Source organism: Apteryx rowi, unplaced genomic scaffold (genome assembly GCF_003343035.1).
Source record: "Apteryx rowi isolate R43461 unplaced genomic scaffold, aptRow1 scaffold_48, whole genome shotgun sequence".
In the NCBI taxonomy this organism is placed as follows: Eukaryota; Metazoa; Chordata; class Aves; order Apterygiformes; family Apterygidae; genus Apteryx; species Apteryx rowi.
This window is the reverse complement of record NW_020450738.1, coordinates 157,226-184,729: the sequence shown is the minus strand read 5'-3', so window position 1 is coordinate 184,729 and position 27,504 is coordinate 157,226. Positions and strand designations below refer to the sequence as shown.

General features: G+C 37.8%; 1 protein-coding gene and 1 long non-coding RNA gene across 5 annotated transcripts in view; one reads left to right on the top strand and one right to left on the bottom strand.

Moving 5' to 3' along the window:
• RAP1GDS1 (Rap1 GTPase-GDP dissociation stimulator 1) overlaps positions 1-27,504 on the bottom strand; it is a 106,646-nt gene that overhangs the window by 43,673 nt on the left and 35,469 nt on the right. For 2 of the 4 annotated variants that reach the window (XM_026078443.1, XM_026078445.1), the window contains exons 2-4: positions 22,988-23,098; positions 5,756-5,878; positions 734-859 (exon numbers count right to left, since the gene is read on the bottom strand). In XM_026078443.1, coding sequence (XP_025934228.1) covers positions 734-859; positions 5,756-5,878; positions 22,988-23,098 — 360 coding nt within the window. Of the gene's footprint in view, positions 1-733; positions 860-5,698; positions 5,879-22,987; positions 23,099-27,504 lie in introns of those variants that run through there. The other 2 variants (XM_026078444.1, XM_026078446.1) reach the window with 2 other exon arrangements.
• LOC112972230 overlaps positions 21,688-27,504 on the top strand; it is a 28,702-nt gene continuing 22,885 nt past the window's right edge. Inside the window, exons 1-2 of the long non-coding RNA XR_003255595.1 lie at positions 21,688-21,771; positions 22,705-22,795. This is a non-coding gene — a long non-coding RNA (uncharacterized LOC112972230). The remainder of the gene's footprint in view (positions 21,772-22,704; positions 22,796-27,504) is intronic.

Genomic DNA, 27,504 nt, shown 5'->3' with positions numbered 1-27,504 from the left:
TTATCATGCACCAACTTTTATCAAAACATTTAGAATAAGGAATAATGAGGCTGCATTTTCAAAACGCTGCAACCACTGGTTTGGTTTTTGCTAGTCGTATATCTGTGCATGTAATCTGCAAATGAAGTCACAATTGCATTTCAGTTCACTAATGTTCGGCAATACAAAATTTATTGTGCCCGCGAAAAGTAAAAAACCTCACCAAAYCCCCCAAAATAACCCCTGACCACCAAACATACCAATATATAATCTTCGTGCAATTGATCATTTAAGAATGCTAAGTATCAGCAACACAGCTTAGGCATCCCTTCCAGCCACATACATAGCTTCGCACAGCTTTGAGACTGATAAGATGGGAATATTCCTTTCTGACTCCCTCCATGCTACTATCATTTGAGAATAATTGGCCATTCAGGTCTTTAATTGTGTATGTAGCACCTGCTCTTTGAAAACCCAGCTCATTATGTTTAAAAAGCCCAACAAACCAAAACCACAAATATTTTGTATTCTTATGTCCAGTTGTATCCTGATATTGAAATTTTTTTTAAATCTTTCTGTCATAGAAATGTAATACAAGCGTGACGTAAAATTGTCCCATAAAATCAGAACAGTCAAGTGTGGTAAATAAAAACCAAGAGGAAAATGACCCTCAGTATACAATGTACAGACCACTGAAACGTTCCCCTCCCTCCTACAAGACCATCTACAAAATATGGTATATTTCAACACTTACGGCTATCGTAGCATATATTGCCCAGGGCACGTCCTGTCTGAAGCAATACTTCCTGGTCTTTGCAGTTTAGGAGTTGCACTAAAGGAGGGATCAACCCAGCATCCACACATGGGTTCCGCATAAACTCTGCAAATAATGAAAAACCTATTAAAGAAAGTCTGCCTTTTTCAGTTTCATCCGTTTTAGTTACACTGGCATTGCAACTGGGCCTTTTGTGAAGCTAAACGTATGCATAGACAAACAATGTAAATTCTCAYGCAAGTTCCTAGTGAAGATGCTCAAACTCAGGATTCTGGCTTAAGTTCTTTCCATTATTCATTAATTTAGAAGGAATTATGAGTATTTAATTGACTTCCATGAAAACTAATTTAACATAGCTCAGATTAAGCATGTTTTGAGAATCATAAAGAAATGTTGAGAAGAACAGTATACTTGCAATATTTTTCTCCACCCCTACAAATTAAACATAAATTAAACTACTGAATTACACAAGAGCTGATTTAAAACTAGTACTCATATGCCAAAATGAGCAGTATTTTTTGCATCTCTTCACCTAATTAAACAGAAATGTAAGCCAACATTCAAATCTACTCAAAAGCTTTTGCTTTAAAAAATAAATAAAAGGAATTAAAGCTGAGTAACAGGCTCTTTATCTGGAGGAAAGGAAAAGAAAATGAAGAGAAGGAACGGGAAATAGAAGAGATGCCTGGTCTTTGGGCTCGCATACCCCTTCTCTACAGTGTGACAGTTCCCCACCATGGGAGGAAAGCTAGAGGACCCATCCACTGGGAGGGTCTCTGGCTTCCTATCCTTCCTTCTGCTATGTCCCCTGGTGATGGGGAACCAATATATTATTCACACTGTTACAAGTCATAGATATAGAGTTATCCTAGTGTCAGAGAGTTAAGAACTGGTCTCCAGAAGGAGCTATAGCTTAGGCTGCCCTCTTATACTAGGACCGCACCCTCCAGGCATGCTGCTGTTCATTTTAGAAGGGAAACTTTAAAAAGGCAAGCACCTGATACACTAACAGTGTTACTTAACAGTTTATTAGGCAGCACCCTTCGGAGATATAGCATTGTAGTAGGTGCAGGCAAAAGGTCAACAGGTTTTTGATTTGTTCGGGATTGCCAATTATTTCTCTTCCTGATGCTAGGCTATCTTGGATCTTTCAAAACCAGTTTACCTTTTCGTTATTTAGTCATTTATAAGCCAGAGTGAGCCAGGATGTACAGTCCTCATAAAAAGAGAAGAGAAAGCTTTCTGGTATAGTTACTGGATCAGTAGAATCCCTCACGCAAAGTACTCAGAGATTTCATACAATGCTTGAAGTATAAATGCAAGAACTTCTTAATACTCTCTCTGTTGAATCTATTAAAATACTCTCTGAAGTTTCTGTACCTACAAAAGCTTGTATCTGTAGCAACTAACCTTGCAACGTTGTTTCAGCTATAAAAATCCTATTTTCATAGAGATAACTGGTCCTTGCACGCTGATAAGCTTTGATATATCAACAAGTAGATGAAGTACAATCAACAATATTATACATTGGTGTAGGTCCAGTAGAAGACTGGTCAGCACAATAGACCCACTCTCCTAAAATACTGCAACGTTTTAAAACTAGATAAATGCTATGCTAAGGTAAATATGATGGCCTAGGCGATGGTATCAATTCTGTCAAGAACACGATCAAATAACAGATGCATCTCCTCTTTAAAAAGTTTGGCCATGTCCTTACTTTTATCTGCTTCTTTCTTACCACCCACTTTCATCTTCATCCCAATATTTATTTATTTAATGTATTACTTTTTTCCTCTGTCAGTCTTCTCTGTCCCCTCAGCCTCTTCCTTTCTTAATTGTTTACAGAAACTCTTTTCTCTGTTCCTCAGCTCCTCCCTACATCACTCTGTTTTACCCCTACTCCTTCACTATTGTCTCCACACCATCAAAGTCAGATTTTCTTTTCTTTCCCTCCTGGTCTGTGAGAGAAAACGGTAACTTGCTCTCCTCTAAAGGATGTAGAGGTCTCTTTTCTCAGTCTGTTCTGCTGTATGTTTGGGGGTCTTCCCACATGGTGAGAAGGGAAAAGAAATCCTTTCTCCAGCCACCCTCCAGTTGGAGTGAGCAGAAGCTTTCAGCCTCCTATTCAACCACAAAAAATTAGGCAATATGCTGAGCAAACTTGTACTTATCAAGGCCACGTGTAAGGGCAAGAAGTAAAAGAAATGGTGCCATACAYAGCAAAACAGATCCGTTGAGACAGCAAGAATAGTTGGTAACTGCAATTATATTTGCAGGTGACACTATATAGAAGTAACAGAGGAAAGAGAAGGTAAACAAAAGCAGTCATTTAACCTGGAAGGGAAATGAAGCTGAAGGACACAGAGAAGAATTATTTAAAAAGGTAGGAGGAGAACCACAGAAGGACAAAGTAATGTAAACCAAAGGAGGACAGGATTTCAAAAGAGAATTTAACTGTGTGAGAACATGACAGATCATGAAGTTGGTGTTCTCACTCCCATACCTGTCAAAAAAGAGGAGTCTACAGACTTAGGAAGAGAGTTTAAAAGGTCTGCAGTGGGGGAGAGAAACTCCAGTTAGTGAGGGCATCTGAGCATTCAGTATGCTCAGAGTTGACAGGGAAATGGCAGTAGTTGGAGAAACTAGAGCGATTAAAGGTTTTTTTGTGTGCTTCTGTTTTTAAGATGGGAGAGACTGACACACGCCTATGTTGGGAGGAGAAAGAGTCACACAAGCTGGAGAGGTGAAAGAGAAGAGCAAGGGCACAAAGAGGTGAAAAGGAGGAGATGAAATGTCACAGAACCCTGGAGGCAAGTAGAGGGATTTCACGTGACCAAAAGTGATGAGGGTGGGGAGAGAACCGGATGAAGGGAATGGGAAAAAATAAGAAGTGGGGAAGAAAGAGATTCTATTTTATTTTATCAGTAAAGTGCAGACTAGGAGTCAGAGGCACTACTCCCAGCTCTGACAGCACTACATGGCATGACCATAGGGAAATCATTTCAATTTTCTGTGTTTAATGCCTACTATCTGTAGGATGTTGATAACACAAATTTCTCAGTGCCCTGAAGCTTCTTGAAGAAAAGGTGCTATATAAGCATGGAACATTTTTATCCTCATGTAAGAGGAGGACAAAGAAAACAGAATTCAAATGCAGCATTCCCTGCTATCCTGCTTAAGCAACTATTTTAAGAGGTAGAATCCAAAGAGAAATACGAAGCTCATCTCATTCTTGAAAGCACTGGGCACTTCAAACATTTCTGAATACCCTCACTTTAACCTTAGCTGCCAGAGGTCCCAGTTACACCTGGCAAGAATTCTAAGAAAAAGACAGAAGCTATTTTGTATGATGAACAAGATAAAATGCCAGCTCTTCTGAAGAATGTACTTATAACAGCTATTTAAAAACCTGGCAGGGAAGAGGACAAATTAGAAACTATTTAGAGGTTTCATTTATTAATTCAGATTGAAAGGTACTGGCTAAAATGCTCTGTGAGAGAATCTTGCAGGAAACCATGCACAGTAATCAATTAAGCTATCATGAATGTTGTTTTTATTCTTAACCTCACTTTTGAGGTAGGAGCTAACAGGACTTGACAGTCGATTACAATAATCTAAATACATATATTAAGAATTTATTAAGTACAGGAAAAGAATGTGATAGGGTTGGGTGAATCTCTGTAGTTCTGAAACATTTTTAAGTTTAAATTATTTACAGGTTAGATGCTGATCTAAATAACCTGGAATCTTAAAAACGAAAATAGTGGAAGTATGTCTTCTCTTCTTGTTAATGTTGTCTCTGAATGTCCATGTATAATATTGTCTCAAAATCAGAGAATTAAAAGAATTATGGAAAAATTAACAGTGCATTATATGAAGATTGCCCATATCCTATGGTTAGAAACTCAGATAACATCAGTATTCTTGGAATTTTAAATTAGACTTTACTAACATATTGAATAGATGAAGAAAATTGATTTTATAGGGTGGTGTTTTTTTTCCCTAAATGAAATTAGAATTTGGCAGGAAAAAGAGTTGAATATTTAGGATTATATACACCACAGGAAACTAATGGCATAGTTCACACCCTGACATTAATTGAATATAGCAAAGGGAGATTTAAACAGATAAAGATTGCTTCATCATTCCATAAGTGGAAAAGTAGAATTTAAATTAGATGTATTTGATTACTAATTCAACACACACACATGAAAAGAATTCTGAACACTACAGTTCAACTTAGATTGAATGCTCAAACCATCATCCTGGAACTGGTTCCCTAAACTGAACTGATTCCAYACCTGAAACCAGTTTTCAAAGCTGGTGTTTCCTAAGGTTTATGCAAGGTGCTTGTCCCCAGTTCCTATCTTTAAAAGATAATTCTTATAAAGAGAAAATATTTTTAAATAGTTTTAGATTATCTTCTATGTTATATATATACATAATACATACCAAAATGGATGCATGATCCTCATTTGGGATCTTGGGCTGTCTCTCTAAGAAAGTAATGCTCTTAACTAGGAGCTAGGAGTAACTGTTCTTAGTATGGTATTAGAGGCCTCATAATGGTAATAATGTACTCACAAATATCAACCCAGGGAAACAATCTGTTTTCCCTGAACCACACTTATACAAACTGCAGTTGTAACTATATGCACTATATGTAACTGTATGCACAAATGATGCACATCATCTTTTATATATGTATTTCATAAAGCCTATGACTTGGTATTTTTGTCCAATGAAATATACTATAGATTATCTAAAAACTAAATAGCATAAAAGTAAGAACTAAAAAATTTCCAGCAGCTAAATGCTGCTTTGATTGTATTAACAAGTGGAGAAACAAAATTTGACAAGACAAAAACAAAAAGAGTGAAAAGGAGGATATGAAAGATGTCTAATCTACAAAATGAAAACATAAATGAAGTAAAACATACTGACAAGTGAGGTGAAAAACTGAAGATGTTCCAGCAGAAAAGTTCTTGTAGAAAACCTCACCATTTCTGGCTACTTCTGCTATGATGTTAGCTACTTTTGCAGTGCAGGATGACTGTGGTGTCAACAGACTCGCGAACACCTGAAGAACTCCACTTTTCTGGATTTTTTCACTTGTCTCCGTATCTGAAAAACACATCACACAAAAATGACTTGAGTATTAGCCTGCCTTGGGAAAAAAAGAAAGAAAAGCAGGGGAAAGTAAAATCTTCCTAAAGATAATTCTCAAAGCAACTATTTTTCTATGCAGAGACTGACATTTCAGTGATCATGTTTATTTGACATGATTTGCTCACAGAAATTAACACTTTATCTTTCATAATCAGTTAAGTCAGTTCATAAGTGACTCTCTTATGTCAGTAAATGCATACACATAACCATGTATACATACAAAAACTACGGCTGAGACTGGTAGAAAGAATTAAGGTTGTGGAGTGATGTGCAGCAGCCTAATGTATTAAGTAAAAATCAGGCACCAGTACTCTGAAGCGACTAACTGTAGGAAGCGCACAGGGAATGATGGGGGACTTCATTACAGCTGAGGGCACAGACAGCTAAATGCAGCACGCGAGTATGAAACTGTAGAAGACAGAGAGCTAAGCAGATCCTGGTCTAAACTCTTCTCCTCAGCTGAAGTATCTTCAAAGTTACTTTGCTAAGCTACAGTAACCCCGGGATAGTTCCAGTCACAGGGAAAGGAAAAAGTATCGCTGAGGTCCTTATAGTAGCAATCCAGGATTTTAGGAGGAATCTTTTCCTCTTTCGTCCTGTAGCACAGAAGGAATTGCACAGCTGCCCCATAAATGGGCTCCACCTGGCATTGCTGGAAAACAGCTCTGTAACAAACTGAAAATCAACACTGATTCAATAGCATTTAAAGAAATGGTACTAGATGCTAAAATGCCTTAGCCTAATGCTTTCAAATAACTGCACATTTGAGATGAATATTAGTGTGATATGCACTAAGATTAGGTGGTAGCTACCACTTTAGAAATGCAGTCTGACTCCTATTGCCACTCCTACCAAAAGCTAATTGCATTCTGCAAGGATGTCTTTGAGATGCTCTAGCTGATGACTTCCACAAAGCAAAACAAATCCCTCTGAATGCAAGTCTGTTGTTCGACAACTCCCTCTCTTAGGGGCCTTTTTAAGTGCACTTCCTGTGTTATCTTGGGATGCTGGTCTTTGGCTAGGGCTACTCATCTACTGTAGTGATGACACCTGATTACAACCAGGCTAGGTACAAAATGAAAATTGATTCATTGAAGTCTATTATGGAGTTTCAACCTATACATAATGTAAGTGCTAATTATTATTAATCTGTTTGCAATCTAGTTAACTGCAATTTTTTTAATGCTCTCAGAAGCCCTCTCAGTAAATACAATGTAAATGAGTTATGACTGACTTGGAAGCTTTTAGAAGTTCTGATATATAGCCTGTACTTTGTAAATATATTCTCCCATGGATATATATGGATGAAAGAAAAGCTTGAATCCAGAGAAAATCCTATCAAGCCTAAAGACTGGTACAGACATATCTTGTGTATCTATTAAAGAAGAGATTCCTCCTTCCCCCTAAGTTAAAAAACTGAAGTGCAGAATTCAAAATCGAAAATGGAGATATTTGCTAACCTGCATAATGTTAATCAGAATTAGAAGGCAGGAGACATTAATGTATTTTCTCCTGCCAAACTGGTGAGATATACAGTATCCAGTCTTATTTTTATGGTCTGCACTTTGATGGACTCATTTTTGTGCAATGCATAAATTGCATAAATAGAACAAAATATATCATCCAAGAAGTGGGGAAAATAAAATTAAATGCTTCTTCAGGCCGGTCGTGTGTAGCAGATATGCTCTGATTTATTTTATTAAGATAAGCAGGAGAGTGCCAATAAAAACACAGCGCTTAATAGACCTGTCGGAAATTGGGATATCAGCTAGCTGATACCACAAAGATGAAAACAGAAATAACATTGACTTTTCTCTCACTCTTAAGCATTACAAGAGCCACAACTGCATATACCCTCCCCCTGAAAAAACCAGCATCCTGCTGGCTCTTGTTACCCAGGCAGAGTAGCAACGTGAAGCTTTTGCTAGTCACAAAGGAGGGAAGACTGATTAATTTGTCTAACAGTGTCCCTCTCCTGTCGCAGGGCAGGGACAGCCACCCTCTCCAAGCAAGTGCCCAAGCATAATTGCTTGAGGGGAACCACAGGTCCCTGGCATCAGGCAGGAAGACGGCCACTAGCTACACAGCCCGCAGTGTACCTGGAGGCATTTTGCCAGTAATTGCCCTGGGTGTAAAAACCGCCACAGGGCATTTCAACTTGTCCAGTGGAAGACTACCTCAGCCCTGCCCTTCATCTGCAGAGCATCTATTATTTAGCACTTGGTGTAATATACAAATTAATCCAGTGTCGAAATAGAGATACGAGAGTATGACGTTAAATTTTTGCAGGCAGTTTATGTGTCTGTGTGTGACTGTGTGCACAAGTCTACGTGCAGTTCAAGACCCTATTCTGCAGGACGCACTGAAGGCATAACTGTGGTAGTAAAGGTTGCAGCTGTAGAGAGAGTTGTAAAGTAAATAACTAAGCTAAATCAAGCCAAGCTTTTCTTCTCCTTTGATTCTTCCACTTGCTAGTTGCACTGTGAGGGCAGGGGCTTTAGGAAGAAGCATGGACTTGGACAGACTGCCCACCCACTAATGCCGGTGTGCCTCTGTCCCTTTTTGCTCAGCTTCCTATAACAGAGTCCTGCATAAAAGGCAAAGGGACATAGACACCTGCGAGTGACAGAAAGGAAGGAAAAAAGGGGTGATGGTGGTGGTTATCCTTTTGGAAAGGAAAAGGAAGGGTCATGTTTATATAGCAATATTTCCAGTATGACTGTGAAAAACATTATTCAGTTTTCCTCCTGCAAAGCCCAAGACTAGGAAATCACATGCTCATATTGCCAGAGGGCTGGTGCCCACAGCCCGCCCTCGGCCTAGCAACGGTTTTGGGTTTGTTGAGAATTATAAAATTGCTGATGGCTCTACCATAGACAATTCTCAATCCTTTTCTTTATTTGTTCTCTTCACAGGCACCAGCAAAGGCCTAGCTGGGTTCCTGTTTTGTGCGGGTATGCATGAGAGAGGTATTATTATTTGCTAAGGATATGTATCTGCTGCCTGCTAGTTTCATTCCCGGCTTCCTACCAAATCATTAGAAAGATAAACTCTACTGAAATGTTACTTTGCTACAATATATTGTCAATTGTAGTTCGATCAAGTAAAACCAAACAGTGTTTCCATAGGTGCAAGAACGATCTAAGCAAAGTCTTCACATATAATCTATTCTCATCTTTTCTATAATGGAAGAGATAGGGAATTACAGCCAGTATTAACCATGTGCTAACAAGCTGGCTTTTGCCTACCATTTGAACTCCTTTAGCAGAACTGCATGGACCATCCCCTTTCAAATGTGCTACATTTGTGGCTTAAGGAAACCTGATAATCCAGGCAGACTGATGTTAGAGTGCCACACTTAAAAATCCTTTTGCTGTATGTGCATGTCCAGATTTCAAAAGCTTTCTCTTAAAGCCTGATTTTCAGTCTGCATCCACCCACCCACCTATAGAGAACCCCCTGCTCCCTATCTCGAAGCAAAGAAACTGTAGGACTGTAATAATGCTGCTTAGGAACAGTCCCTTCGCACACAATACGATACAGTAATGTGCCAAGGCAGCGTAATTGGGGGGGAAAAAAAAMCTAAGGTTAAACTTGCAGCTTTAGATGTCTCTTTATATTGCTAGGTATCAAGACAAAGAGTATGTTAGATCACACAGTGCCAAATCTTATTAATGTCATAGCAGGGTGATTAAAATGTCAATATCCTTGCTCTTCATGGTTTTTGTAGTGCCTGAAGTCAAAATAATAAAGGGCGTGGGCAGGAAATTCTTTAATGCCACAGATCAGAGCTGGAGAGCTGAGCACCGGGGCTATCAGGCTGCTTAATTAAGTAGCAGAAATCACTGTAGGAAAAAAATCCAATGAGTGTCTCAAATTAAATTGTACACTCTTTCCCTTTCAGCTCTATTTCCTGTTAAATTTCACTCTTCTCTATTTCATTCTTTTCTCATCTCTGCATCATTTCTTCCATCTTCATATGAAAAAAAGGCACAGAGGGAGAAGGGAAGGGAAAGGCTTATCTGTCAGAAGTGCTACTCCTTTGCACTTGCTAGCAGAAGGAAACTATTGGTGCATCGTTCCTGTCCTCTTTGAACAATGAGTTTAAATTACACTATTAGATGGTTTTGTGGTACAAGCAATTTTGCATTCTAGCAGAAAAAGAGTTTAAAATAACCCAACAGTAGTGACAGCCTAGTGCTGCAATAATTCCCATATTGTGGAGCTTTACATGAGAAATGAGGCACACCACAGAATTGCAAATGAGGAAATCCATGAGTGTCCTCTTTATTAAACCAACTGTGTTTGTGATGTATTCTTCTGAAAAATGTATGTATTGGAGCTGCAAATATGTTTTAGAAACCTCCTGAAACCACTGTAGAAAATTATCTTTGCTTTCTAGTGTCCCTCCCACATGCACTCTCATCAGAAAGAGGAGGATGAACACATGAATAAATAATGATGAGCCACGTATACCATGAAAGGAACCTTCCATTTGCTCTTTCGGAAGGCAGAAGGGAGGGGAATGAAGGGGGCGAGCGATATCTTTCTAATCGTCACACCCTCCTATCCACCGCGGTAAAAGAGGTTCCTCTGACCCAGAGCATGTATTCAGGAGCTCTCAGTATATTGCCTCCCTCAAGAAGCATTGTCTATCTCTGTAGTCTCCTACTGTATGTTCCAAAACCCAAAATGGAGAGTTTTAGTCTGACTACAGGAATGCAAGAAAGTGGGTTGCAAAGAGCCTCAGTAAAAACAGATGATCTCATGCAACAAAGCATACTGCTAATACAGGAGAATTTTGCCTAGCACTTCTTAGCTAAAAAGACTGTCCCAATTATCAAGATTTATTTTACAGAACAAAGTCCACTATTAATAATCTATATAGAGAAACAGTTTACATATAGAAACAAATACATAAAAATGACTTTCTGTTGGCATGTTCCTCCCCACATGGGGAAATGCCCACAAATAGAAGCCACTTCTTCACTTCCCCTTCAAACCGGACCCCAGGAGGTAGGGAGGGAAGCTTCTCCCTTAGCTGTGAGAACATTTCCATCACGGTGTTTGTTCTGTCCCTGCCAACAGCAACATGGCAACTTCAGCTCCTATTTTTAATCAAGAAACAGAGATAGTGCACAGATGTTTGTAATTAAAATCTCAGCTCTAACAAGGAAGGAAGGACAGATGGAGAGAGACAGATTCACCAACCAACTAGCTGCCTGATCCCCACTGATTAAATATTCCAAAAGCTCTATCCAAAGAATAAAAGTGACTTTCAGGATGAGACCCACCCCTTGAATAGCCTGTTGCAGGCACCAATGCAATAATTTAATGAATATACATACCAACTTTGGCTTCTATGAGGAAATAAGCATATTAACACCTTTATGGATACAGCACAGCACAAAGCAGCATATTAAAGTGAGGCAGCTATGATTCTGTGATTTCCTGAACTGGATCTAGTTTAGAGCCCTGACAGAAAAAGTTGGGTAGATTTAGTTGAAGTATTAGTTCTCCCCACATCCTTCTGCCGCACCCTCTGCAGGAGGTTGCCACTTTGGTAGCGCCGTTGCTGAAAGAGTCGGATATTAGTGCCACCGCTGCCCTAGTTCATGGTCTGGCATCTTAGTACAAATGCAGTACTGTCACCCATTAGCAGCTTCGCTTTTTATAATCAGCTTGTGTGGACATTTTAATCTGCCTCCTCCATTGTTTGTACTAACGGGATTTATCATAGGACTGAGTAAAGCCTTAAGCATCCTTGTGCTTTAGTTTTTCAATCTGTATAACGGAAACACAAGACCCAGAGTATAAAATCCTTCTTCTGCATTTGATTTAGTCTAAAAATCTAACCAGATTTGAAAGCTGTGCACAATATTTGCAGGAAATATTTCATATTCCTGTTAAGCAATCTCTTAAGATTGCTCTCAAGCAAGCTGAAATGCGTGCTGTGAAATTCTGCCCAATGCTTATTGGGAGATTATGTCTACAAAGAACTTTTTTTATTCAAGTTCCTTAAATAATGGTTTAAAAAAGTTATGCTGGCCAAGTAGGTTAAGAAAAAAGCCTAATTTAAAAATGATCATGTTTTAAGTCACAAGGGACTGGGTCAAAGCTAAGAATGAAATTTCAAACCTAAAATTGTGAATTACATGATCACTCAATACAAATTTTTGTAAAGAATAGATCTTTTCCTTTGCTTCTGTATTGCATTTCAAAAATGCAGTCTAGAAAGAAATTTCTAAATTCTATTATCTGGAATTGGTATTCACTGAGGCCTTCTGAGAAGAAAAAATATATAACACTTAATCTTTATTTGGCACATTGTATATTCAAAGAATAGCATTTGGAATTTAACACTTGGATAAACATAATTTAACTATTTGGCACTAAGTAAATACATCACTATTATGAGGAACGTATGTAAAATATAAGCCCACTAAGCAGCCGTGATTACCATTCAGTATCATTAGGCTAAGCCAGTTTACTGGGAGATAGTCCAATAGAAAGCAGTCACCTTGATTTATTGCGTTCCAATTAAACAGGTATACTGTAATAATATATAAAGCATTTACCATAAAACATTCCTGGATTATATGTATACAGTGCCATGAAAATGCTAAGATGCAGTAAGCATCCTTCTGTGGCAAAGAGAAGAAACACTTTATACCCTGATATCTGAGACAAAATTCCCTATTACAAAAAATGCATCAGGATTCTGCTACTTTCAGAAACACATTTGATGAAGATAAACTTAATGGCAGGCAATAAGCTTAAGTGGCTGAGCTGGCCTAATTAGATTCAAACCTCTGGCTCCACTATGAGAGAGTATCAACATCAGAGACGCACCAGAAATTCCTGCTAGTTTGAGAATGCTGGTGTAAGATGTGCTCTCTTTTCGGTTTTGAGAGTTTCCTACCAGCAAAAGCACTTTTGTTGATGCAGCTACACTGCAAAAGCTAGACAAATATGAAAATAAGTGTGTTTTGTTGGTAGCGTTACTTTTGGAGAGATATAGTATAAGGCACTGTAGCAAAGGAATACTTTTGCCAGTAGAAACTGCATCTGTATTAAAGTGGTTTCCATCCTCTCTAGTACAAAGCAGGGCTAAGACTTCCCTAGCAGCAGAATATAAAAGCTTGCTTGGAGTTTTATGTACTATCTTCATTTTCTTACCAAAATAATCCCTCTATATGAAAATGCTCCTGTCAAAAAAAATTCCTCCATCTGTAATCAATTATCATTTTATGTGAGCATTAGACTTGGATAGTATGTATATAAGCCAATCAAAATGATTTTTGGTCATGCAAGATGTTCTTTATTATGTTAAATGTTATATTAATTTCTATTAATATTTATGCTGTGAAATATAATTCAACTGTAAAAGCTAAATAATGATGTTATGCTTTCTGTTTTTCTTTTTATTTCATTATATCCCCCATCAAGAAGACCAGCTTTAGGTAACGCTCAGTCAAGACAGTGTATTAAGAAATAAACTGGAAATATACCTTTGAAGAAAACATACTTTCCTTGACTCACTGTGACTCATAGCCTGTAAGAATCAAGACGAATGGTGATCCAAAACAATGAAATTACAAAAAGATGGTGTACACATTTTGGCTCTGAACATGCAAATGCTTTACCGTGCACATAGCTTTATATATACAAGTAGGCTTCTTGAGCTTCACGGTACTACCTAAAGGTAAGAATCTCTGTCTTTACGGATAAGAATATATCCAAATGTTTGCATAATCAGCACCTTTATTTATATTACTTTCACTATCTTTATTCTGTGCTCTGAACATATGCACTACAGTGTTCTATAACATACTAAGCTAAATCAATACAGATGCTGAGTATAAGCAGCTGCTCCAGAAGGCAGTGGGAATTACAAAGATACGGTGTCTCTCACAGCTTGGATAGCTGCATTTAGTTAGTTGGTTTTCTTTCAAAATTATCTTTAAATCTGACCTTCCTTTCTCCCGTTTCTTTCTGCCCTTTTAAAAATCTTATGCACTACTTTGTTACTCATCCACTCTTACTCTCATCTCTTTCTTTTTTGTTTCTATTCCCTCTCCCTCYCTTGGTTTGAGGAGACAGATTAATAACATTATCCTTGCACCACTGAAGTCCAAAGAAGCAGGATCAAGGCTTAGCAGCTGCTAAACAGACAACACTTCATGTCTCCAATGGGCAAAGAAAACAAGCTGTTCAAGGTACTACAGGCAGCTCAGTGCTACTTTTAATATTTTAGTAGTTTCCTAGAAAAACTAGGACCAGTAAAGTAGTAAAATCTGTGTCACAGGCTAAGGCCACCATTTTGCTATAGGATAGTTTTCATTCCAGCAGATAATTATAGACTATAGTAGATAACCAGCAATAATACCGTTCTGTTTTTGTCTTTTTGGCGAGGGTGTGTGTGAGATTCTAGCTTTCATCTGCATATTTCCATTTCATGGATAAACACCATAAATGTCTGTTGCTTGTCTGGATGCTCAACCTGGGACTCTCTGCTGCACACGGGACTAACAGGCAGGCAGCCATGCTGTGTCAGAATAGGCGCCCATGGGTGTTATTGCCTCTCCTGTATGCGGATGACAGAGAGTGGAGATTATCGGAGGGCAGGCCTGGGGAGGCTCTCATAAGAGCAAAAATCTCCTTGGAAGGGAGACTGTTGCTAAAAAGGGGTAGAGAGATGCCATTTGACATTGGACTGAATTGTACTAGTTATCCATTGGGTTAACAGACCACTGATCAAATTGATATTACTGGACACATGCTCACCTGTGATATGCTGTCATGATGTACTTGTGCACTGGCCAGTGTTGACAGGGCTGACTTGTTAGTGGTGTGTATTAGATCTGTGTTGGGATGCTGACTGCGCTTCTTTATTTATGTGAGACAACAGTAGCCGAAAGTTAATCCTACATGGGAAGATTAGAATATGGCCTCCAGGTGGTTCATTTTGCATTGTTTTAACCTGTAATGCTGCGCAAGAATTCACAATCATGAAAGCAGAGCTGCTCAATCAAAATCTGCCTGAAGTAAGAAACCTCYGTTTACTCTCATTCTCCTCAAACACTCACTTCAGAACTGAAAAAGGCTAGCTTGATGATGTTTAAGGCAAGGTGTGCTTGAGCAAACTGTGGCATGTAGAGGTTTTTTTCTCCATGTTTCCGAAAGGGAAATGCGTCAGCTTAAAATATCTAGCCAATAGAAAAAAAAGGAAAGTGATTTCAGGTACTGTTTATACCTTAGAATACTTCCTCCAGCACAAGAAGCTCTACGACTAGTTTTTTCTATGTTTGGAGGGTGAGGATAACAAGTCCAATATTAATGTGTGAGAGAATCATGAAAACAAAATGTGAAATGACTACTGCTTGATCTTGTAGGTGCTAAACAGGTACAAAATTTCACTGAAATTAAATGGTACTCTAATGCACTAAAAGTTAAGCACATAGATGCTTACTTGATGCTGCCAATAAAATAAGTAAGATGATTATGTATGCAGAACTGCCAAAGATGTACAAAAAGGAAACAGCCTTAATAGCATTAAGCACGTCAAAAGCATTAATAGTGGCAGTAAAACATTTGATAAATTTCAGAGAGAAGCAATTTTTTTTAGTTGAGATCTGAATTTAACAATTACAAAATTTTTTTCTGAATTTTCCATTATTTTGCTGCTCCAGTACAGGAACTGTTTTGTCTTCTGTACCTAGCGGAGATCAGAAAAAGTAACCCCAAACAYAGGAAGAATATGAATGCTTACTAAACTCAACAGCGTATGGAAGTCACAGCTATAAAGAACAGAATAAAATCAAGAATTTCCAACTCAAACGTAACCTCTGTGTTAACATATGGTTGTGAGAACTGGAAATCTACCAAAACATTAAAGACAGGAAACTTGATGCCTTTAAAACAGGTGCCTAGAGAAGATTCTGGGCATTGGACGGAAAATTTCATCACCAATGAAGGAATGTGAGAGATCAGCAAATAGCAGTCTTGACTGAAATCCAACATTTTGTCATGCACTCCAGATGTCAACACATCCTCCTCTGTGATGCCATCAAATGGAAACCAACTGGTTTGAGAAAMCCCACTGGCGACTTTCAAGAGAAGCTGTAGGTAGGAGGACTGAGCGGATAATCTCAACACCATAAAGCAGAAAGAAAGTGCAGGAAATAACGGAGAAGTCTCCCAGCCACTGTTCAGAAAGTTTGTAACATAGTGTTATCCTCCATGATGCAACACAGTGAGTATATTCAAAGAAAACAGCGCTAGAGAATAGGGCCACATGTTTTGTGGCAAAATAAAATAGTATAAAGTAACTGTTCATCATGGGGAAAAAATATATTACATGCCAAAGAAGTCTTAGAATAACCCTTAAATTTGCAGTTTCAAACATGAAGTTAAAATTTTCATGTATCATTTGATGATTCCTTGAGTTACCATGTCTCTGTGTAGTTTAACAAATACCAAACTGTGCATCTTGGCCAATCACATCTACCATGTAAATGTAATTATCTTAAACCTTCTTCACCGAACTTTAAGTGATTTCCAAATTTACTAAATCCCTTTTGGGAATGGGGCCTTGGCTTCTCACTTAAGCATTTTTTGGCGTAATTTTCCTTCAGATGTTACCAGCATTTTTATATACAAATGTCCAAACTTAAAGACTTAGTCCCCCCAAAAATCTGTGCAAAACTGCAACTTCAAATTAGAAATTACTTTCAAGAACTTAGCCGCATGTATTTTTACTAGTTGTTCTTAAAGACTGACCTGACACACAGTTGATGAAGAGAAGCTAGATGGCGAGGAAATCCATCAGATTGTTTTGAAAGGCATGTGCTAGCCTTTGCATTTTAGTTATGTGCCAGACATCTTTCAGAGCCAGGTGCTGAAGGCTGGGATTAGTGGGCATTTTCAGCCTCTTACACTGAGCGTACCAGAGCCAAAAATAACATTCTCAGCAGATTTTCAGGTTTCTCATCTGTCAAATCTGGGTTATGTCTGCTATTACCTCCTGTATCTGAAACATGGCATGTCTGGACTAGCAATAATATTTTTTTGGTTACTGTAATAATTGTGTCCCAGAAGGCCTGTGACTTAASAGAAAACCTGTATTTCTTCCTTGTTTTCTCACGAAGTCCTTTCTTGTGGGCCACTCTTTGTCAATCTTAGGATAACTGCATTTCTTTGATAGGCACCATACTTATGAGACAGCTTTAACAGGTGACGGCCRATACTGTTTTCTATTTTACCTCCTTGTACAATACAATCAAACTTTTGCTCCCCAAATCCAATAGTATATAGCCCTAATGTATAAAGTATATAAATTTTCAACATATTTTTCTCCAGTGCATAACTGGTTTACTCCTTCTTTTTCTAAGTTTTCTTAATAAAATAGATTCTAAGCTGAAAAGCATAGGTTATGATTTATCATATTTTTCTCTGTTTAACTTGCCATTGATTAAGGCCTAAACTGAAAATACCTGAGCTGATAAAATCACAAATGGATGAATTCATATCCATTTYATTGTATCACAGGTCTTTTTCTTTATACAACAGATTAAGTTCTAAACAGTATGTCCTTTGAATTATGATAATAACAATGTAATCCAATGTCATTCTTTACTTTCCTCATGTAATTTCACAGCTTCAAGTGGTATTTGTAACATGTGCTTTTAAAACAAAAACTCTTAAACCAGATAATTCTTTTCTTTCTTATAACATAGGTTTTGGTTCCAAAATAGAAAACATCATCAAAAAGTAGTAATATTCAGTAATATACCAAGCATAATGATGCCACTATAGCTGGTATTTAATACTGTCATTTTACTACAGTATTTACTTTGAGGATTTCTGTTGGTCAGGAAGACAAATATACCTTCCTTGTATCTTTAGTGCAACATTCGGTTCCGCTTGTAAATAGGGGCAGAATGTAAATAGTTCAGAGAATGTTCCTCTATAAGTTCTCATGAAAAAACAAAACAAAGCAAAAAGACCTTTGATTTCAAAGCTGCTAAATATGGCAGAAGTTTAGTAAAAATATCAGAGTAAACTTACAGCTCTCCTAACTATACAATAAGAATGGCCATGACCCCTACGCAAATGGTCCTGGGTGTAGACAGCAATTTAACATTTGTGTGTTGGGCAGAGGGCAGCCTGAAGCCCAGGGAACTTGCTCCCTGTTCTGCAGTGAATGCAGGAGAAGGTCTATCTGCACTTCTCGGTGAAAAATACATCCAGATTCACCTACTAGAGCTCCCCTTCCCCCAATTTCCTCCTGTGGATTTTTCTGCAGACTTTTATTTAATTTTTTGCTTTACAGAAATTATTATAAAGCAGCTACAAGATAAGCTGCCTATTTCTCCGGCTTACTGCGGGGGGATTTGAGAAAACGATCCAAAAATCATGTTTGTAAACCAGTCTCAAATTATAATGTAAGGAATTCTGTTGTATTAAACATAAAATTAAATTTCAGTTTGTAATGCATAGTTAATCTTATACTTGTTTTTCTAAGCAGAATCACAAAAAACCTGCAGAACCTCAGAACTGAATTCTGTGACAAAGCATTTCCTCATCCTTCTTTGCCTTTTCTAATTGTTATAATTCTTCACTCCATATTACTGTGAACAGCCTGCTTCTAGATCAGCAAAATTCATTCTTGACTGTAGCACACCAAGGCATGCCTGTACAGAAATAATCCAAATTGTACAAAGCAGGCAATAGAGTCATTTGTTTAATACATAGTTTTTAAAAGAAAATAGATGCAACGCAAGAATTTCTCCTCCTGCTTCTGTAGAAGCCAGTATTTCATTCAGTGCATGACTGATTCTGTTTCTTTGTTGCTCACATTGCTTATGGATCATGCGCCACAGGTTTCCTCTAAAAATCTAAAATAGGGAAAGTTTAGCAATTTAGAGATGATTAATGCTTGATGGGTGGTGAGAGACAAGCATTCATGTCTTCCTTTTAGGAAGTATGGTGGACAGACCCACAGCTTATGTGAATGAGGAAGATCCACTGAGGTGAATGGAGCTGGGCTGATTCACAGTAGCTGGGAATCTAGACTCATGTCTTCACTRCAGCTGCCCTTACGTGGGCAAATCCCAACGGTGCCAATTGACTTCACTGGGAATGCTGAAGGAAGTCCAAAAAATAAGGTACATTCTTGTTATTTTAGAGAGTTTCTAATGCATGTTTTTCTCTTATTCCTCTTTCATTGTTGCCTCTTTCATCCTAAACTCCTCAGTTTTATCTTGTGCTTCTAGCTAGTTCACATGGCCGTACATGACTGGCATCAGCCAGAAGTGCTGGTGACAGATAGGAACTAAAATATCTGCATTGATAGGAATAAACATCTCTCTAAACAATGTTTCCTAAAGAAACCATCCGTGCAGGATTTTCAGACCTGGGTCTCAGATGTGAAGGGCTATGTAAATATCTCCCTAGACAAATAGTAGCTAAAAATTGATTTTGGCTTGCCATATATTTACTAATAGTCATCACATTCAGCAGACTACTTGGTTCACCCTCRTCTAGCACAGCACACGTGTATGTATATGCCTTAATTTGGTTGGCATAACAAATAGCAGAATAGCTCAGAGGGCTGGACAGCGGCGATCATGTTCCAGGGCACTACAGCCTGTCTGGGATTATCAAAAGATTGGTTGTCAAAAGGGATGTGAGAAACAAAAGAAAAAAAGCATATTATATTAAAAAATAAATAAATAAATAAATTGAACCAACAACATTCATCACAGTTTTGTAAGCCCTTTCTGTGTGGTATGCAATATAGGTACTGAAAGAAAGTAATTTACACTGTTTTAACATACTGAAAGGTTAAAAGATTGTATGCGAAGTAAGTGAAACTACTGTTGTCCCTGTATTGTTAGAGATGAAGGAAAGTAACTTATGTTTCCACAGCAACCACAACTGTATGTTGCATTCACGCAGTTAGAAATTAAAAGTAGCATAATAACATTCATAAGCACATGCAATATATCCAAGTAAAAGTCGAGGGAATGATACAWTTTTATTTCCTTTGTTAAAATCAAAATATTACATTAACACTGGGTTTGATTGGGGTTTTGGTTGGCAGTAGACAGTGGTTTGCATCAGTATATTAATAAAATAGTAAATTTTATATAAGTTAAAATAGTATTTCCATCTCTAAGTCTTAATGAAGTGAGTAAAACTAAGTTCTGTGATTTATGATACCACCACAAACTTGCAATGAAATCACAGACCCGTAAGATTCTCTTAAAACATACTCTATTCCTTGCATGGCTTATTTTTCTAGTGTTACTCTCATATGATGATTTACTGAACTATGATCAGAATTTTAGTTTCATTAATATAATTGTACACATGAGAATATACTAAAGGAAAGCAGAATAATTATTTCAGAAGTCTTATTTAAATTATTTCTTTGTTATGATTAACATACAATTTATTATACTCAGATTACTAGCTATTACTATATAATCTCGCCTTTTATCTTTCAAGGCTCTTTGGTGAAAACTTTGCTATTTTAATATTATGTGGAGACATAAGAAATGGAACTTTCCCATATAAAACATATTCCACATTATCTACCTAGACATTATTTAATTCTACCTTCAAAAGAACGGACTAGCTATGAATCATTATGGTGTTATTCCATGCACTCTGGGGACATTCTGTACAGTATGAACAGGCTTTGGAACAGCCCTGGCAAATTCCCTTAAGTTAAAAAAAAGAAACAAAAAAAAGTCTGACTATTAGTCCTTTAAAATTTGTTTTAAGAATGGCTTATTGTCCAGTCTTCCAAAGGTGAAAAATCTGGGAGAAACTAGATGATAGTGTATCTTTGCATTGTAGCTCACTGGTTCTCCTGCTCCAATTCATTTTAGGCAAATCAATTTATTTAAATAGTGATTTAAATAAGAGAAAAATGTTGAATTGACAGTATCAAAAACTGTTTCACAAAAAGATCACATTTTTATATCTCAGGTTGGATATTTGACTTTAAATTGTTTAAATTATGCTCTCTGAAGAGTACAGAAGTCCCTCTTAGGCCATTCTGTCATGTTGTCTTGCTTTGTCATTGCTTCATGTGTTACTATTTATTAATGTAAAATTTTGTTTGCTATTTCTGTGAAATGACTGACTGCTAATGATATCCAACATTTGTGATCACTTAGCCCTAAATGTTGCTTTATATATATACACACACACACACGCACAGACATATATAGATATGCATGTAGTATCTGTGTGAGTGTGTATGCGCATATGTATTTGTGTTTGTGTATATATATCAACACACACAYACATGCTTGATATACACTATACCTGACCAAAAAAATCGACATATTAAAATTAACTGGATGGATGAGAACTGTGGGAAATGACATTCGTTAGTTGCTTTGTCAGAGGAAGGGTAGATACAATATATTGATAAACCAATAATAACTAAGAGACTGTGTTGTTTGTAAAGTCAATTCTGTGCTATAACTATTTGTTAAACCAATTTATTACATGCAATTTACCAAATAATCTCTGATGTGTGGACTGATCCAATTCTACCTCAATTATAGAGAGCTCAAAGATGTTTAGATATATAACATATCATAGTTCATCTGGGTTATATTCACCTTATTGACTGATGCCCGAAGAACAGAGTAAATTGTGGGGAGATTATGGTGAAATTTTGTGAACCACCTAAAAGAGAGAGCTCAAAGTCCTAATAATCTGCTTATCTGATTTGACAGTCACGAGAGCAGAAGAGAGATTTCAGAAGGAAGAGCTGAGCCCTAGACAGAGACAGAAGAGAGTCATTTGCTTGCAAGGAAGAATTGGTATGTTTGTTTATACGTTAGTCAAAATCATTTTGCATTTGCCAAACTTGTCCTGGGTCACAGCTATGTGACAGGCAAAATGATAAACTCTGCTATTAACACAAAGTACTTCATCATTTTGCATATCTTTTTTTCTTACTATGTATCTTTTAAGTATGAGACTGTCCAGTGGGTAAAAGTATTGAAAATACCTTATAAATAAATCCATAGCAAAAAGGATTTATCATTTTAAAAATATGTTGGTCTAAAAAAACAAATAGTTTATTATCTCCTGGATAACATCTCCTTGCAAAATAATTGAAATGAAAAAAACAGCACCATCAAATGCAGAGACTGTTATAATCCTCTTGATGTCATATGGATGGGGCCAAACTTCTATTGTGAAAAACCTCATGAAGTATTTTACACCAAAAAAGTCAAAAGGCTGTGATTTATAGAACAACATCATGGGGATGAAACAGGACTTTTTAGGAGTATTGTTATTTACAAAGGACCAACACTCGTTTTAAAGAAAAATTCTAATCAGAGCTTGTATCTATCCTAAGCCTTTTGCACTGAAATTGTATATAGATTTTTCCTCTAGCACCATCTGAAGTGATAAGACAGTTAGAAAAGTCCTATAAACTGTCATCTTCATTTCTAATACCTGTCTGCCTCTATAGTTTTTGGAACAAAATACATCTTGTTCCATTCTTACCAAGTTATTTTTGGTGGCATACCATATGTCAATTTGGACCATTTTTGGATATCCAACCTATTTCTGCTAATTGAAATAACTGGATATAAGAAATATGTGATCAGAAGTGTGAGGAAAAATGCATTACAAAGTGAATGGCAAATTACGCTCCTTTTAACCAGAATTAGCAAACAGGTCCCATATCCCTCCCCCCATCCTACCAGGCTCATTTGTCCATTCTTGTCCTTTGTTTCTAGAGAGAAGAAATCCTCACTCAGTTGGAGAAGTAATTGTGCTACTTCATAATACTCAAAAAAGACCTGGACTATGGCTGTTCCAAAYATCCAGGTACTTACTTACCATTGTCTTTGTTGTTACCTGAATGTCACACAAATCATGGGTTAAAAAAACCCAAATCTCAGAACAGCCAATCCAGCAGCCCACTGCTTGAGTCAATCTTTCTGTTACATTTTACTACCTCTGTTTTCATTCACTGATCTTGTTATATGATTTAAAATTTGAAAGGACCATAAAACTTACTGTTTTGTGCCAGAGCTTGAAGCAGACAGTCCAAACATCCCTCCAAGCTATCTGCCGTGCTGTCAGTGGCTGTTATCTTCAGCTTTTTCAAGGCATCACTTAGATTATCTGCTTGGTTAACACAAAGAAAAGAGAAATCAGTGTCCTCATCAATCTGGTAACAGCTTTATAGCCTCAAATGCACATAGTTACTGTAAAGTAAACATGACCCTATTTCAATGAAGAAGGAATCTATGTCTGTATTCTGAGGATATAAAAAGCCAAGAGTCAAAGGTTTTGGATGAAATTAAACTTTTCAAATTTAAATATATATTTATCATTCTTCATCTCAGAGGAGGATCCCAGGAGGCACTTTATGAAATGCCACTGAACAGCAATTTAGCCATCAATATTCTCTCAGCCTAGTTGGTTTAGAAAACCAGCAGCAGTATCTTTGCTTCCATCTTTCTATGTGGAAAAAATATATAATGAAAATGAGCACATCTTGCACTTTTTCATCAAGGGAAAGTAACTGAAAATGCCCTTTTCTGCATGCTCTGTAGGGTTCCATCTTGGCTACACATTCACAAAGCCCTAGTGCTAAGCTTACAGCTTTTTAAGTATTATGCCATTATCCACCATAATATTACAAGCACCACTGTTTATGTGAACCGTGTTACTCTTTATAGTCAACTGATCCATAAAAAATATAAAGAAATCTTCTAGAAATAGGAAAGTTCTGTTGTGGATTTCAGATGATAAAATAACCCTTCCCTCTTAAAAAAAAAAAAAAAAATCAAAACCATATAGTATAATTCTCAACAGATGCACATTTATTCTCCTAGAAGTTGGGGCAGTATGACTGCTGCCACTTCAAGTATTCTGTTTATTCACAAGCCGAGGTATAAGTGTTACCAGCTGCAGTGCAAGTCGCTGTTTTGCCCGCTGATGACTGGCCTCCCTCCGAGTGGACTATCCTTTAAAAAACATGAGTGCTGATACAGTTTCCATGCCAACTCTGTCAGTAAGCAGAAACTGTTACTCAAAACAAATAATGTTAAATAGTGTCTAGCCATCTACTGTTCCCCGGTGACTAATCAGAAAACCCTGACCCGAGCCCAGCGGTGCTGTAGATGCAGTTTCTTTGCCGGACGTCACTGGCACTTTCTGGGCCGGAAAGGCCGCCAGCGCAGCCTCAGGAGCTGTGCAGCGGTGGAGGAAGCCCCTCCGCGGGAGAGCTGGGAGCTGCTGGGCCAAGCCTCCTTCAAGCTACCTGCTGGCATGTGGGACGGTGCAAAGGGGCGCTGGCACGGCCAGGGCTTGCCTTGTGCTCCCTTTGTCTGCCTCTGAGGCACTGGTGGCTAACAGAAACTACCCCAACGGATACACGGCAGGCATACTACGAAGAGAGTGCTATCTCACTCCTCCTGGAGCTGCTCTGTCTCTCAGCCCTAGCTGTGGATTTTGTCCCATTTCTGTTTTTGATTAACATACCCTTTTGTAGCCCAATATCCTAGCTAGATAAAAGTATGACGCTTTATTTTTCAAATTCTCAGGATTTAGGTATGAAATTTGTCATGAAATAGGTTATTAGGCAGATAGTTTATTCCCATAATGTGCATGTTCCCAGCTACACTACAGACAAGAATAACATCGCTCTGAAATGCTGAGAGCCAGCAGCAGGCAGGCAACTCTGAGAGCGCCTTTGGGGCAGCTGCACAGGGTGCTGCCCCCAAGACTTCCAGGCTGCCTCCCTGGCACCTCTCCCCACTGGGCTGAGCTGTCACCTCATGGCACRAGCTAGCAAGAAAAGAAAAAGATTCATCACTTCCCCTGCCACTGACTTATGTTACTGTCTCGCAGGCTCGTTGCACTACACTTACTGAACTGCATTCAACCGACAATAGAGCCAAACAGGCGCTGCAGAATCATATTGCTTAAATACATATTTCAGGCAGTAACAATGGAATTTGTCAAAAGATACAGATGAAGGGTATCCAGTGACCAGCCCCAATAACTACAATTTAAGACTGCGTGTTCCACCTCCTCTTACTCTTTGTTCRCCCATCTTCCTCCCATGTTCCTCTCTTGAGCTTGCATTTCATGTGGCTCTAACTCTCTTTCATCCTACAGGCACTTCTTCTCATCTCCCTATATACTCACACACATAGCTTTGAAATTTCAGCAGTCAATTTACGACACAAGCACTAAACCTTCTAGGCAGACAAAAAACCAGGGGTCCCCACTATATTAAAAAAACTGGGGAAGAARAAAACACATAGGTAAGAAATGCACCTTCACACAAGTTTTCTGTGTAGTAGGGAGAGAGGCTATTGTTATCAGGGAACTCACCCAGACTGTATTTCTCTTTTATCGCCACTTCTACCTTGCATGTGCCCAATAAATCCCAAGCTTACACTTACAAGTTTATTTGCCTGTGCAAAGAGATGACTGCTCCATCTCTAATGTTTGCCATCCCTTCCTCTCCCTGCCACGGCAGACCCTGCTGCAGGAGTTGGGAAAGYCTCCCCAGCCCTTTGTCCTACTTCCCCTTTCTGCTCGCTGCCAYGTAGGTTTTTCTGGGGAGAGCCCACGATTTTAACACTCTAAGTTTCCATTTTTGGGGAATCTATTCTCTCCCCTGAGCAGCTGCACAGATTTCTTCTGCCACTGTTTGTAGTTTCCACAAATGCTGTGAGGTGAAACCAACCATGGTGCCTGCCAGACTCTCTGCTGTCCGCAGAGATCTGAATAATGAAAATGAATAATCAAAAATTTATTTAGGAAACAAAGTCAAAATCATTATTTTGTTTGGAACATTAAAGTAACTCTGAATAGTTATTGTGACAGTGCTGGATTTTATCTGCAAGCTTGGAAGGAGTACTGTATCAGTCATGCTTAGGTCATGTTCAAAAAGTTAGTTTTACATCTATGTCAATTAATCAGATTTTACAAGAACCCAGAAAATGCAGAATTTAGCAACACACATCTAAGAGAAGCTCTTATTTACCGTGAGGGTATACAGAGTCAGACAGTCTAATGAAGAATTTCTGTGTAATAATACAAACACACCTTTATTACTTCCCCATCTCCTATAAAAGTACTACTTTTACTGCAAAGTGACACAATAACAGATTTTGACTTTTGTTCCTATGGTATAAATTGTGAATAATTAAATCAAATATGTCACAGAGATCAGAATCTGGATCTTTTTTAACTGAGCTCAGAACAACTGGCAACTGATAGAAAAACCATGCACAACTGTGAATTAACCTACTCATGAACAACTTAAAGGAGAAAAGCCATCGCTGGGTGGAATGGAAAAACAATCTCTCACAAGAGAAATATTTTAACAGCACACAAATTCCGTATCATTCATGTGAGAAAGCAGTGATGTATTCATGTCCCAGATAGCAGGAATGCTCCAAAAATAATTGATGTACCGTAGAAACATTGTTCTTTATTGGTTAGAAGCATCCATAGTATATACTTGAAAATATATATTTTTTAACAATTGATCTACTATGTTGCAATGAAAGTCACATATTCAGTATTGGCACAGAGTAACAAGGAAAAAAACTTGCAATCCTATCCACGCCAAGATAGCTCAATTACAAAACATTTTGTCTTCCTTTGACAATATATTTGAGGCAGTCTCAATAACACTGTAAACTGTGCTGCAGGAAAGCAGGGAGTGCCTCCAGCAGTGCAGAGAGTAGCAAGAATCCTGTCTCGTGGCAAGTGTGGCTTAGACCCTCCACATCTCAAGGAATCTTTGCTTAAGAAGATCAAACAGATCGATCAGATTCATGGGTGGACAAAGAAGTCATGCATTTCGCAAATAATTCTGCAGTTTGTCACAGAGGCACAGGGAGAAATAAGTAGGCAACATTCTATTATTTTCTATTATTTGCTAAATAAAATCAAGCAACCATCTCATAATTAGCAGATCAAATGATAGAAAACTTTCCATCCTAAGTAGAATGGATAAAGAAAAAAGTCAGMCTTTTCATACACTAATGTAGGTCCTTTTTCATTCCCTCAAAAATATTCAGAATTTGGCATTTTCATCAACTTGCTCCTGMTAGAAGAAAAGATAGCAGGCTCATTGGTCAATAAACAAACATAAAATCTAGGTAATTAAGTATGAATACAACAATGCATTAAAGGAAGGAAGCAAGCAATAAAAGCAAACCATTCAAATGCAGTGAGAAATTTCATGCATCATAGAAATATTTTCCTTGAAAGGCAAAATACTGTGAACTATTGATAGATAATGAAGTACAAAGCCTCTAGCAATAAGGCAATATTGTTCTTCATGAATACTCATCTACCTGAAAAAAAATTATGAGGGGAAAACATCATCTCTGCTCATTTCTTTCATATAGTTGAAAAAATCAATGAGAAAGAGACAATTACCATACATTTTAAGGTTTCCATAATGGCRCTAATAAGACAGTGTATGTATGTTATGCATAATGATGCATTTTGGGCAAAATTTTCAGATGCAACTATCTAAATATTTTAATCCCCAGGAC